General features: G+C 37.5%; 1 protein-coding gene across 5 annotated transcripts in view; it reads left to right on the top strand.

Annotated features, from left to right (window-relative positions):
• The window catches only part of KDM4C (lysine demethylase 4C), a 276,898-nt gene extending 268,297 nt beyond the window's left edge, over positions 1 to 8,601 (top strand). For all 5 annotated transcript variants that reach the window (XM_060762302.2, XM_060762301.2, XM_060762305.2 and 2 more), the window contains 2 exons: positions 5,150 to 5,242; positions 7,536 to 8,601. In XM_060762302.2, the coding sequence (XP_060618285.2) occupies positions 5,150 to 5,242; positions 7,536 to 7,712 (270 nt within the window). In that variant the 3' untranslated portion in view covers positions 7,713 to 8,601. The remainder of the gene's footprint in view (positions 1 to 5,149; positions 5,243 to 7,535) is intronic.
• The last annotated feature ends 4,272 nt before the right edge of the window (positions 8,602 to 12,873 follow it).

Raw genomic sequence — 12,873 nt, 5'->3', positions numbered from 1 at the left:
TGTATAAGTCCACCTTGTGAATGTATAAGCCCAACTCATGTATAAATCAAGGACAAAGTTTGGGGCCTTAATTATGGAATTTGATATGATCCATGAATAAGTCAGGGGTTATTCTATGGAGAAGGGAAAGCACCAATGCCACCTTGAGGCTAATTGTCCCTGGCTGCCACCTCCATTTTCTCACCAGGCATTCAAAAAGGCCATAAGTGGTGCCATGTTGGAGAGGGTAGATAGAGGGATCAGTGCATCTTTTAGGTTCTCCCGGAATGGACTACTATTTCACCATTCACCATTCTACTCAGAAAAGGGGATTGTTCCCTTTTGATAAACATTTACGATACAGTACTTACAGTGACCCAATCCAGTTTTTTGGGGTATATTTTTGACTCAAATGTCTAGATTTATATCAGCATATAAGGTACTGCCATATAAAATAAGGATCTGTTTATGCTGATATTGTATAATAAATAAATAAATAAATATTTGTTACCTGCCTGTCCTCATGGCTTGAGGCAGGATACAACATGGTCTAAACAAATAGATAAACTATAATACTATTAAAATTATATATGGGTTTGCCTTAATCACTTTCAGATGTAGTGGTAATATGTGCAAAATTAGAAATATATTTCCAAGGGAAAAATATGGGGTTTAAACCTTCCGTGTCTCACAGTGTTGGTTTTGTGTTTCTTTTTAATATGCATGTGTGAGCTTACGAAGATGACTAAATTACCCGTGTACCTAATCAAATGCTTTCCAGCAATTCCAATTAAACTACTAATTTATGATGTCCTAATGCAAGAAAATCACATGGAGAGAACTAAATAGCAAATGTTTTTGACATAATATTGCAGTAGTGTTTTTTTGTTATTATGTGTGCATATCTCTTGGGGCTGATATAAATTAATATGGACAGTTATTGACAGACATACTGGTCTGCAGTTTGCCAACTGAAGCCTGGTTCAGATTTTAACCCATTAGAGGTAATCTATTGATACTAAACCTGATAACCCCCTATTGAATATTTTGAAAGAACCATTCCTTGTTATTAGATTGCAACAATGTGGAATAGTTTCCAGCCCAAAATAAAATTTGATTTTCAGTTAACAGGGATGGCAAAAGCATGGCTGGATGCTCAATGTTGTTGTTGTTGTTCATTCGTTCAGTCGTCTCCGACTCTTCGTGACCTCATGGACCAGCCTACGCCAGAGCTCCCTGTCGGCCGTTACCACCCCCAGCTCCCTCAAGGTCAGTCCAGTCACTTCAAGGATGCCATCCATCCATCTTGCCCTTGGTCGGCCCCTCTTCCTTTTGCCTTCCACTTTCCCCAGCATAATTGTCTTCTCTAGGCTTTCCTGTCTCCTCATGATGTGGCCAAAGTACTTCAACTTTGTCTCTAGTATCTTTCCCTCCAGTGAGCAGTCGGGCTTTATTTCCTGGAGGATGGACTGGTTGGATCTTCTCGCAGTCCAAGGCACTCTCAGCACTTTCCTCCAACACCACAGCTCAAAAGCATTGATCTTCCTTCGCTCAGCCTTGCGTAAGGTCCAGCTCTCACATCCGTAGGTGACTACAGGGAATACCATGGCTTTGACTAGGCGGATCTTTGTTGCCAGTCTGATGTCTCTACTCTTCACTATTTTATCGAGACTGGACATTGCTCTCCTCCCAAGAAGTACAATGGAACAGCTAAAATGCATTACTTGGATTATTTTTTTGCTAATAAGGGTTTTTAAAATAAAGGTTTCACTAAATTTCAAAAGAGAAGTATATCTTCCACAGTAAGAAAGCTAGGAAATGTAGTAGTGATAAAGAAGGGGAGAATAAAAAACATTGATGTACGCTATATTCTTAGGCTGAATGTTTGGCATTTTGAAACTATTCTTTTCTTTGTTGTGTTGTATTTCTTCAAGTCGTTTCTGACGGCAGCCCTAAAGCAAACCTATAACAGGATTTTCTTGACAATATATGTTCAAAGGAAGCTTGCACTTGCCTTTTTTGTGGCTAAGAGAATGTGACTTGCCCAAAGTCAACTCAGTAGATTTCCATTGCCAAACAGGAATTGGAATCCTGGTCTCCAGAGTTGTAATCCAAGGCACTAAACAATCCTGGCTCTTATTTAAACCCTTTTATATAATGAGTTTCTGGGTTTTACTCTCTTATACACTATCTTACTAACAACTCAAGAGTCTTGTGTGATCTTAAAGACTTTACATATTTTATGGCATAAGTTTGGTTTTTTTTTTTGGTCTACAAGAGCTTTTCCAATCATAAAGGTGTATAAAGCAGCATAAACTTTTCTGTTTGACCACACCAGATTAAAACAGCTTGCTGATCTGCAAACATTTCCTGTTTGTTTAAATTTATTCATATCCTGCCTTAAGTCCCCATGGGGAGAAAGGTGGGGTAGAAATAGTTAATATATAAATAATAAATAAATAATACTTCTCCTCATATGGGACCCAAAGTGGCATACAATATTACTTAAAGCAAAATTCATTTAAATTTCTTTATATACTGCTTTCATACTAAATAATGATGTGTGACATGGTATGGAAGTGAATGTGGTGTTAATAATGTAAGCATGAAAGGGAATTACAAGCTAAGTAAGTCAGACCTCTTCATGTGGGGTTAAAATCGGCATATGCCATCTCCTCCCTCCTTCACCCATGGAGGTGGTCGGTTCTCATTAGATGGCACTGGGGTGGCTCTGTGAGTGAAAGAGGGCAGAACAGCACATGCCGCTTCCAGGGCAACATGGGAGGGCTCCCATGTTGTCATAGAATCAATGGGGGGAAGCTGCACACTCCATGTATGCTCCACACTTCCCCCATGTGATTGCTTTCACCTGGATCTGAACGATGTGGGGTGTGGGGTGCCAGATATCCCTTCACCCAACAAAGTGGAACAATACCGGTGGCCATGTGGCAAAGATACACATAAACCAAATGTTGCCTACAGATAGAGGCATAATATACTCTGATCGAGGGAGCTATTACCCCTCAGAACTTGGCAATTCTAAAGACGGTAGTGTCGCCTCTAGATGAAGGGTTCATGTTTATACACACACACACACACACACACACACACACACACACATCTTTTTCATGTCCATAAATGAATTATACATGTCTGAATATATTGGGAGCTTTGAATATTGTTAATGAATTTGATCAGAAACACAGAACATGTAGATATTACCAGGTGTCTGGCAGTTGAAAGGCAGTGTCAAAAAGTAATTTACAACTTCTGGAAGCCACATCCAGCACAGCAGCAGCAGAGTAATTTAGCATTCCCCACACCTAGCTGCATTCTCTTTCTCATTTTCTGCTAAAGGGGTTCATACTGGATTAGATCTAAACCTAAGCATGATAAAGCTTTTCATCTTCTGAACAGACTATTTTAAAGAAGTTCCATCAGATTCAATATAATTCTGTTAACTGGCATTTCCTTTAGTATCAGTCATAGCTTCTTCCTTTTGGCATAAGTCTCCCACAACCTTGAAAACAGAAAGATTAGTTCATATCACTTTGAAAATTAGAGGAAAACATATCAAGCCACTCCGACATGCAACATAATGATTTGTGTACATTGGCATTTTTAATAAAAGCCTCCCAACTGTCCTGCAAGGTGTTTCCTTCTCCAGGGAATTGAGACCACCACTCAAAATAATATTAAAAGGCATTTCTGTGCAATCAGAGAGAGGCTGTATGTTTTGGAGAGAGATACTGTCTGTTTTAGGGAAGAGGTCCTAGAATAGAGGCCTTAGCCCTTGGGCCACAAGGAGAGTCTTATATGGGGAAGATGCTGAGATTTGGCATTTTGATAGCTTGTTTAACATACCTAATTTGGTGGGGGAGTGTGGATGATCTTCCTAAAGTTTGGAGCCTCATAATATATGTGTCTTCTTTGTTGCATTTACACTTTTAAAACTATATCATCTTTCCATGGGTTCAAGTAGGTTGCCTCAAAGTAACAAACGTTTCAATTTTTTTGTTGTGATTGTCCTGATATATGCATGGGTTTGTATCTAGGCCTCTCTTGAAACATATTGGGTTTTCCTTCCTCTTTTGTATTCTTCCCCACTGATTTTATGTCACAGTCAGTCTAATGCAACATTTCAGAAACTGTTTTTCACCGATTTCAGTTACATTTCAGAAGTTATTGTCAAAATGTGAAAGGAAATTCTTAATATTACACTATCGAAGCATTAAAATCATTTTGTTTTAGCATTAACAGCCATCTTTTCTTTGCTTGGTCTCTATTCAATCTGTGTTGTGGAAACACTAACTGTTTCCCTTATCCAAAATACTTGGGACAATAAGTACTTTGAATTTCAGATTTTTCTAAAAAGAAAATTAATTTATGCTTCATTTATATATTATGCACAGAGCCTGAAGGTCATTTTATGTATAATATTTTTAATAATTTTATGCATGAAACAAAGTTTACATTGAACCACCAGGAAAAAAGCTACCCCTATCTCATCCACCCATGTGAACAATTTTGGATTTTGAAGTATTTCAGATTTTGTAATTCTATATAAGGGATACTTACTCAACCTATTTAGTGGCCATCTTTATGAAGATGGGAAAAATGAATCCTATTAACGGATACATTTGATTTTGGAAAGTACTTGGTTAAATTGTTTAAGATAGTGGGAATAAAAGCTTTGGATAATGCTGGAAGCTACCAGAAAATACTTTGAGATTTAGAAAGCATCATATGGATCTGCAAAATAAAATTGGTTTCTGCAGGAATAAAACTTGGCATTTCATGAGAATTTTCCCATCTGGAGGTAACTTATAAAAATTGTAACCCTCTGTCCCCCTCTCACATTTCCAATAAAGCAAAATACTTTTATGTACAGATAGATTACTTACATATTGAAGTTAACATTGCAGATGAGAACTACAAAAATCACTTGTTTTGAACACAATTTAGAAAAATAAAATAATGTGGTTAACTTCTTTTAAGATATATATTTTACATTTAAAAACAAATACTTTCAATCTCTTCTATTCTGGTGTTTACTTGAATTATTTCGATATGCTCTGATGGAGTCAAATCTATTTTTCATATCTTGGAAACCAACATCTCCATTTATTCAGATAAGGATTATATTTTGATCCCTTTCTTTGTTTCACAGGTAGAGTTTGAAGATGGCTCTCAGATCGCAACAAAAAGGGAAGAAATCTACACTCTTGAGGAAGAACTCCCCAAAAGAGTGAGAGCTCGATTTGTAAGTATATCCAAAGAAGGATGGATGGTCCCAGGTGAAATTTAGATAAAGTATCATCCTGCCAATCTTTTACATCCTTTACAACATTCACTGATTTTTCATGAATACAGAGCTTATGACTTTTTCACAGCCTGTGCCATTGAATAAGGTTGGAAACTGAAAAGCATCCAACTGCAAACCCTTTCCCTCTGCACTTCCTTATTCTGCCACATGGAAAACTTGTTCACCAGTCAATAATTCTTGGGGAAAGTAGGGATCCAACCCCATTCTAACCCAGCTAAAGAGCAGTAGTGGAATTCACATAGCCTATTTCTCTTATAATATTACATGATAACCTATCTCGACAAATTTCAGGGACAGCTCTTCAGGGATTAGTTTTCCTTCAATATGAGAACCTGAAAAAAAAACTTACAGTTTATTTTGTTGTATTTTCAGTATGTGTATTTTAGATTAGATTTCAAAGAAGTAGCCATGTTTCATCTTTTCCAGCATAAAAAGGCAGGCGGGCGTAGGTGGGTGAGGAATACAACAGTATCTTTAAGCCTAGCTGGTTTTTACTTTAGCATGAGCTTTTTTAGATACAAACCCACTTCGGATGCAATAAGACAGTGTAGAGATTTCATCTGCTTCTCCAATGTCCAGTGCATTGCTGTCATAGGATTGCATATATATCATTGGAAGAAGAGCAAGTAAATTCATCTCTGATGTTGTAGGTGATGTTGTTAGTTCCTGTAATATTGTTTCCATATTAGATATGGAGATAGAGCTGACATCTGGGTGTGTGGCAGAGTTTTTTCCTTGTATTATTATCAATGTTATATGAACTACAAGACATTCAGATTACCACCCTAAATGAGTCTCTTATTTCTTCCACTTGTGGAGAAGGATTAGTAAGTTGGATTTTCTGATAGACCAAAAAGGTTGAAAACTTTATCAGACATTTACAAGCTTAAAAATCAAGCAGAGGTAGAATCGGTATATTTACAATTCCACATAATTAAAAACAGAACATAAATTAACTCATTTGCTAAGAACAGTGTTGTTTTTTAGCCAACTGTATTCAGGGAAGGGGCCCATCACCACTAATTGTTTTATAGAGTATTTATAATGGCGCTTATAATTAGCTAAACATACTGTAAATCTGATTTACTGTTGCAATCAGCTATGAATTCTATTGCAGATATGGTAGCTTTCCACTATTCATCTGAAATTATGACAGTTTTATAGATCATTTTTACTTTTGCTTGTGATCGGCTTCACTTTTAGGGAAGTTAATCATATTTTATACTGTTCCTTGAAATCTGGGAATTTCCTATTAGCTAGACACCTCTTCTGGCATCTGTTCATGGTGCTGTTCTATTTGTCACCCAACATTATGACAGTAAGCCAATATCTCTCCCAGTGCAGACTAGCAAAACAGACTGCTACAGAGCTGTGTTGCATGGCTTTGCTTGTCTGGGAAACTGGAGATATTTGTGTATGTCAGTTTGCTGTTCATGTGGCTCTTATCTGCTTCACTGCTACATAAAACCCGTGGGATCTCGGAGAATCATACGTACACCTTTGTCATGCCAATTAGCCAATAACATCTTCATGTCTCAAAGGAGGAGTGCTACTGGCCATTGTGCTACTGTATTCATCCAGTGGCCTTTTTTCCAAGCCAGGAAATTGTTACCCGTGATTTCCTTTTTGTGCTATTCCTATCTTTTTTCAGAAGAGAAAGTGGCTGGGACCCCACCCTCCTCCATAATTAGGCTAGGGGATGATGGTCTTAACTCTAAACTGTGGCAAAAATACACATACACACATCCTGAGTGGTGAAGTAGATTTCTATCATGGCACATAGTTTCAGATTTTTATATGCAGTGCCTAAATCTGTTTTGGAAGTTCAGCTATGGTAATAACTGCTCTCAAAACTGTAGCACCATTACCCAAAAAGTCAATATAAAAAGGATCTCAGAAACTGTCTAAATATCAGTCTACAGGTAGAGATTTGCATGTTTTAATGTTCTCCCACAAAAAAAATAAATACAAAATCCACATGCATATCAGATTGGTGGCCTGGGTAGAATTACATAGCTGCTGAGCTTGGTGGTGATGATGGTGATGACTGGATACCTCTCAGACTATGACTGCTGAAAAAAAAGTCATGATGGTGGTGGGGCTTGTAGGACTTTTTGAGATCTTTGCTGATTTATGCTGATTTGAGTCAATGGAAGTAAACTGGTTTTTGATATGTTTTTAGTTACTGTCCATAGATAAAATAAACTCTATACTGAATGTCTGTTTTCAGTCTACAGCTTCTGATATGAGATTTGAAGACACATTTTATGGAGCTGATATTATCCAGGGAGAAAAGAAGAGGCAGAGGGTATTGAGCTCCAGGTTTAAGAATGAATACGTGGACGACCCTGGCTACCGCAGTTTCCTAAAAGCCTCATTCCAAAAGAAGTGTCAGAAAGGACTATAAACAAAGGAAGGAACTCATGCTCATTTGTTCTTTTTCTCTTTATGTGTGGAGGGAATGAAATATATTCAGTGTGGTACAGACAAAAACAGGCAGAAGATATTATTTTGATGATCTGCCTTTATCAAATCAGGCATCTAGCTTCTGAGGTTGCCAAGAATTCTACCAAAAATATTCTGGGTTTTGTAGATGTTTCTTAACTTTGGGGCCCAATACAGAGTTAATGTGTTAAAACTAAACTTGGATGTCTGATTTCCATTAAGGCTTGATCAATATCATGTTGGAATTAGGCGGCCTTATCAAATAACACACATAAGAACTGCATTACCACACATCAGTAACTGTTTATTTTTATCTCCCACTGATAGTTACAAGAAAAGCTATATTTAGACAGAGATCTTTGTTCAGCCCCAAAAGGCTATGAATTGCAATTATTTGTATATTTTCCACAATCCTACATTTTTGCTATAAAGTGCAAGTATAAAAGACATAGCGATCTCCAGATGCCATTGTTACTTTTCTGGGCTTTCCACATTGTTTATGCCGTCACTGCTTTCAATATTCTCTGGGGTTTCAGGTGTGCATGTTAATAAGTAATGAGCATAAGTTTCTAAAGAAGGACATCCTGACGAATGGAAAAGGGGTGTGTATTTAAAGAGGGAAATTTTGGCATCTATTTTTTTAAAAAAATCATTAAACTCTTGCGGGAAAATAGCAATTTGTACAATAAAATGTCTTTCATTGTGTTTGTAAAATTAGAGTTTACATATCTTTGCTTGGCAGGCTAGTTTTCAACTAATGTAATATAGTAATATAATTTGGTCTTCCCTTTTTAAATAACAGTGCAAATGTAATTGTGTTTGAAATAAAATGATGTCCCTTTGCTTACTAATGTTGAGTGTGACAGTCTAACATTATAGAAATGCAACATACATTACATACCTCACCAATCTAGTGAGTTTAGGCTGAGTTTAAACCTATCAGGGGTGTGTGGGTTTGTGTGAAAAATATCATTCATTTGCAAGGTTCAGAGTGGCTAGTTTGTGTGTTCTGCAAATAAGATTGTCAATCAGGAAGCCAGAGAAATCCAACCCAAATCTGAATAGAAACAGATCTTTTCCAGTCTGACTTAGCAATATCCATGCACAACCAGGTCTATGTTCTTTACAATATATGGAGAAAATTATGTAAGTACACTTTCACATTCACTGTTGACTTTTTCTTATTTTGGTTCCAAAGTGGCTACCAGGGCAATTAATTATATTACTTCTTAGTTTTTAGCATTATCCATAATAATAATAATAATATAACTTTATTTTTGTATCCTGCTACCATCTCCCCTTAGGGACTCAGGGTGGCTTACATGGGGACCAAATCCAGTCAAACAGAGATTAAAATATAACACAATAAAATTATACAAATAATAAACAACATAAAACAAACAAGGACAGGGCTGATGGAAAAGTGCAGGAGCCAGGTGCTAAATCTGGGGTTGGAAGTGCCAAATCACTCAGTACAATACAGCTATATGGCAGGGACAATGATAAAGTGCAATAGGCAGATACTGAGTTGTGGCTAGAGGGGCCAAAGTGTCTAGTGAACTAGTTAATCAAAAGCACAGTGGAACATCCACATTTTTAGATCTTTACAAAAAGTGGACAGGGTGGGTGCTAATCTAATTTTCCTTGGAAGAGAGTACCATCATTCTGCCCCCCCCCCAAATGAGCCCGAGGATGTCTGGATTTTTTGGGGGGGGGTGTGTGACAAAATAGCCTTTGCATCACATGAGATCTAGTAAGGAGATACTGCTTTTCAGAACCTTCTGCTTGATTTCAGAGAAATATCTGGATAAGTCTGTTTCAAGAAGTAGGAAAAGGCAGGGTCTTGTGGCAGCTTTAAGACTAACCAGTTCATTTTAGCATGGATTTCTGTAAATCACAACCCACTGATTTGTTCCAGTAAGTGCTTTTATAGTAATAATAATAACATCATTATTATGGTTAGAGGAGGAGTACGGCATGTATAAATCAGACAAATACAACAACATTAAATGTATATAACACAATACACACAAGAAAGACCAACACCAATAACAATTAAATCCAGGGTAAAATTCACAGTTTAAAAATTGTGTCTTGAATTCTGATTTTTAATGGATAACAATCCAATGATAAGAGTACAATTCTGAAGCCTCAGAAGACATTTTCTTTTCTGTCTCCCCTCTCTACCTTTTGTCCTGAAACAATATTTTTCTGAAAATTGCTAAAACAGGCATGCCTGTGCGACTCTAACTGACCAACTTAATCATGTCTGTCTTTTACCCTGGAAGGTGGGGGAAATTAGGGAAGAGCGAGAGGAAACCATAAGTGTAAATCAGTAGGAAACAGAAGTTTTAGTGTGTAGAAAAAGCTGTCATGGAAGGCATGCTTTCCATTTTTATACATTCAAGGTTATTTAACAGTTTGTGTTCAACTGAATGAACAAGAGATAAAAATACAGAAAGCTGTGAGATGGACAACAGTGTCTATCTGCTAGAACACATGTCAGACAGATTGTGTTTGTTTCATTCGTAATACGTTGTCAGTGCCTTTATGTCTATGATTAGCACACTAACACACATTTTGAGGGTTGTAGGCTAATGTTGCACATTTTGACAGTAACCAGTTTAAACATGAGTCTGTGAAAGAGCACATGAGTTTTTAATGCATCTGACATGATACTTAAGGTCTTGTTAGGTACAATCTTGCCTCAGTCATTGAATTTTATTGGGATTTCTATACTGTTGTCCCCCACCTACAGCTCTCTGTTGCCTTTTCTACCTCTTTTCTTACTGCAGACAATCTATTAATGACAATGTACCAGTCTGCTGCCTTCTGATTTCTGGGGTGAAGAATCCTCTTTCTTGCAATGCTTATAATTTCCAGCCTTTTTCTTTTGTAGGTTTATGATGAGTATTTGCAAATTTCTCAACATGAAGGGGTGCCTTGACATTTTGAGACAACCCCAAGGAGAGAAATGTTGACAGTTACTTTTCCCATTATTTGTTTTAAAACAATTTTGTGGGAGAAAGCTGCAGTTTGTTTTGGCAAATGTCTTAAAATGTGAAAATATATAAAATGCCCTGTCACTCGGGGTGGGAGACTTTGAATGTGTTTTGTTTTTGTTCATATGTGCAAGATCTGAATAAGCAAAGATGTACATCCTTAGCTTTTTGGTTTTAATCTTTTCAGGCAACATAAGAGACAGCAGACCAGAGCTTTCCAAACTGTGTCATGACACTTTAGTGTGTCAGCTGAGATGTGTAGGTGTGTAGCACAATAGTAACAAGAAATGACATAAATCTTGGAAATGTATATTGTCTTACAAATCATGTATTTTCAAATACTATAAATGAAAGGTTTTCATGAGATATGCTGTGCTCCCATATATTTCGTTATTACAATATATGTATGTGTCGGCATCTCTTACAAGAAGTTGATTTAACCTCTGATTTGCTTGAAAAACTGAATTATTGTTTAGCAAAAGTCTAAAAAGTGTATTTATTTATTTATTTATTTATTTAAAGGATTTATACTCTGCCCTTCTCATCAAAGGGGACTCAGGGCAGAGCACAACATATAAACAGCAAATATTCAGTGTCGGGACATAAATAGACTATACACATACATAAACATTAAAATCATTTATCTCAACATTAAAATCCACTGTTTAAAACTGTCTCAATCATCTGCATCGAATCTGGTTGGCATGGTAAGGTTTCCTATTGCTACCGTATTGCACTGTCCCAAAGGTTTGGTCCCACAGCCATGTTTTTACCATTCTTCTGAAGGACAGGAGGGAGGGGGGGCTGATCTAATCTCACCAGGAAGGGAATACATAGCCAAGGGGCAGTGACTGAGAAGGCCCTCTCTCTCATCCCCACCAATCACGCCTGTGACAGTGGCGGGACAGAGAGCAGGGCCTCCCCGGAGGATTTTAATCTCCATGGTTTTTCATAGAGAGAGATGCGTTTGGACAGGTAAATTGGGCTGGGGCTGTTTAGGGGTTTATAGGCCAAAGCCAGCACTTTGAATTGTGTTCAGTAGCAAACTGGCAGCCAGTAGAGCTGGCGTAACATGGGAGTTGTGTACTCCCTGTATGCCGCTCCAGTTATTAACCTCTTGTTGGAATATTTGTAGCTTCCAAACAGTCTTCAAAGGCAATCCCACATAGAGTGCTTTGCAGTAGTCTATCTTAGATGTAACAAGAGCATAGACCACTGTTGCCAAGTCACCAACTAGACATGTCTGGAAAGCTCTGCAGTAGACTCTCCTAATGAGTCCACTCTATTTTTAAGATCTGTTTTAGGATTATCAAAAGTCCAAAGGAGGTTCATGATTAACATTATATTTGTACTTGAGGCTTTCCTTTCCATCTCCTGCCCTTCCTGTTACATGTCTTCTTTCTATAACTGATCTGTGATCATAATGGAATTGATTGACTACTTAGGAGTAGGCTACACTAAACATATAGAAGGAATTCCAAGGAGATATTCTGCCCATAAGGCTCTTAATATTTTGGGATTTTTCAGTGATTGTGACTAGAGAAAAGTAAAATGCCCTCTCCTACAAATCTGCAAGTAAGCAGGATTAATGGCAACCTGTTTGCCAAAGTTGAGGAGTGCACTCTGCTCTGCCTTAAAAACAATTGCAGTGTTCCTAGTTCTGAATATAAATCATTTTTGTAGTAATTTAATATAAAAGAAATTTTATAGGCAGCCATGATAGTTTGCTTTAGCCAAAATAAGGGAATCTTCCAAGCAGTGTAAATAGGACCTTCTGCAGCCAAGTCCCACTTCTGCTGATTTTGAATATTCTATTTTAGTTTAGGATAGCAACCCATCCAAGTCTGTTTTGCTGCTGACACACTTGCATATTTAAATTTCACTATCTCTCCTACAAGGTTGTGTAGCTCCTCTGTCATTGGCTGTGCTGACAAGGGCTAATAAGAAGTGTGGTTCAACATCAGGGGAGCCCTGTGTTCTATACTCCAGTGTTTGCAAAAGGTATGGTGTTGTGCTACAGTTCATAGCATTCTCTAGCCTTTTGAAGGATATAATGAATACTATGTGCTGGGTAGTTTGAAAGTTTGTGTGCAGCAGGTCATCCCTGGTTTACTATACCAC

This window comes from Anolis sagrei, chromosome 2 (genome assembly GCF_037176765.1).
Source record: "Anolis sagrei isolate rAnoSag1 chromosome 2, rAnoSag1.mat, whole genome shotgun sequence".
Taxonomy (NCBI): domain Eukaryota; kingdom Metazoa; phylum Chordata; class Lepidosauria; order Squamata; family Dactyloidae; genus Anolis; species Anolis sagrei.
This window is presented reverse-complemented; position numbering and strand designations above follow the sequence as displayed.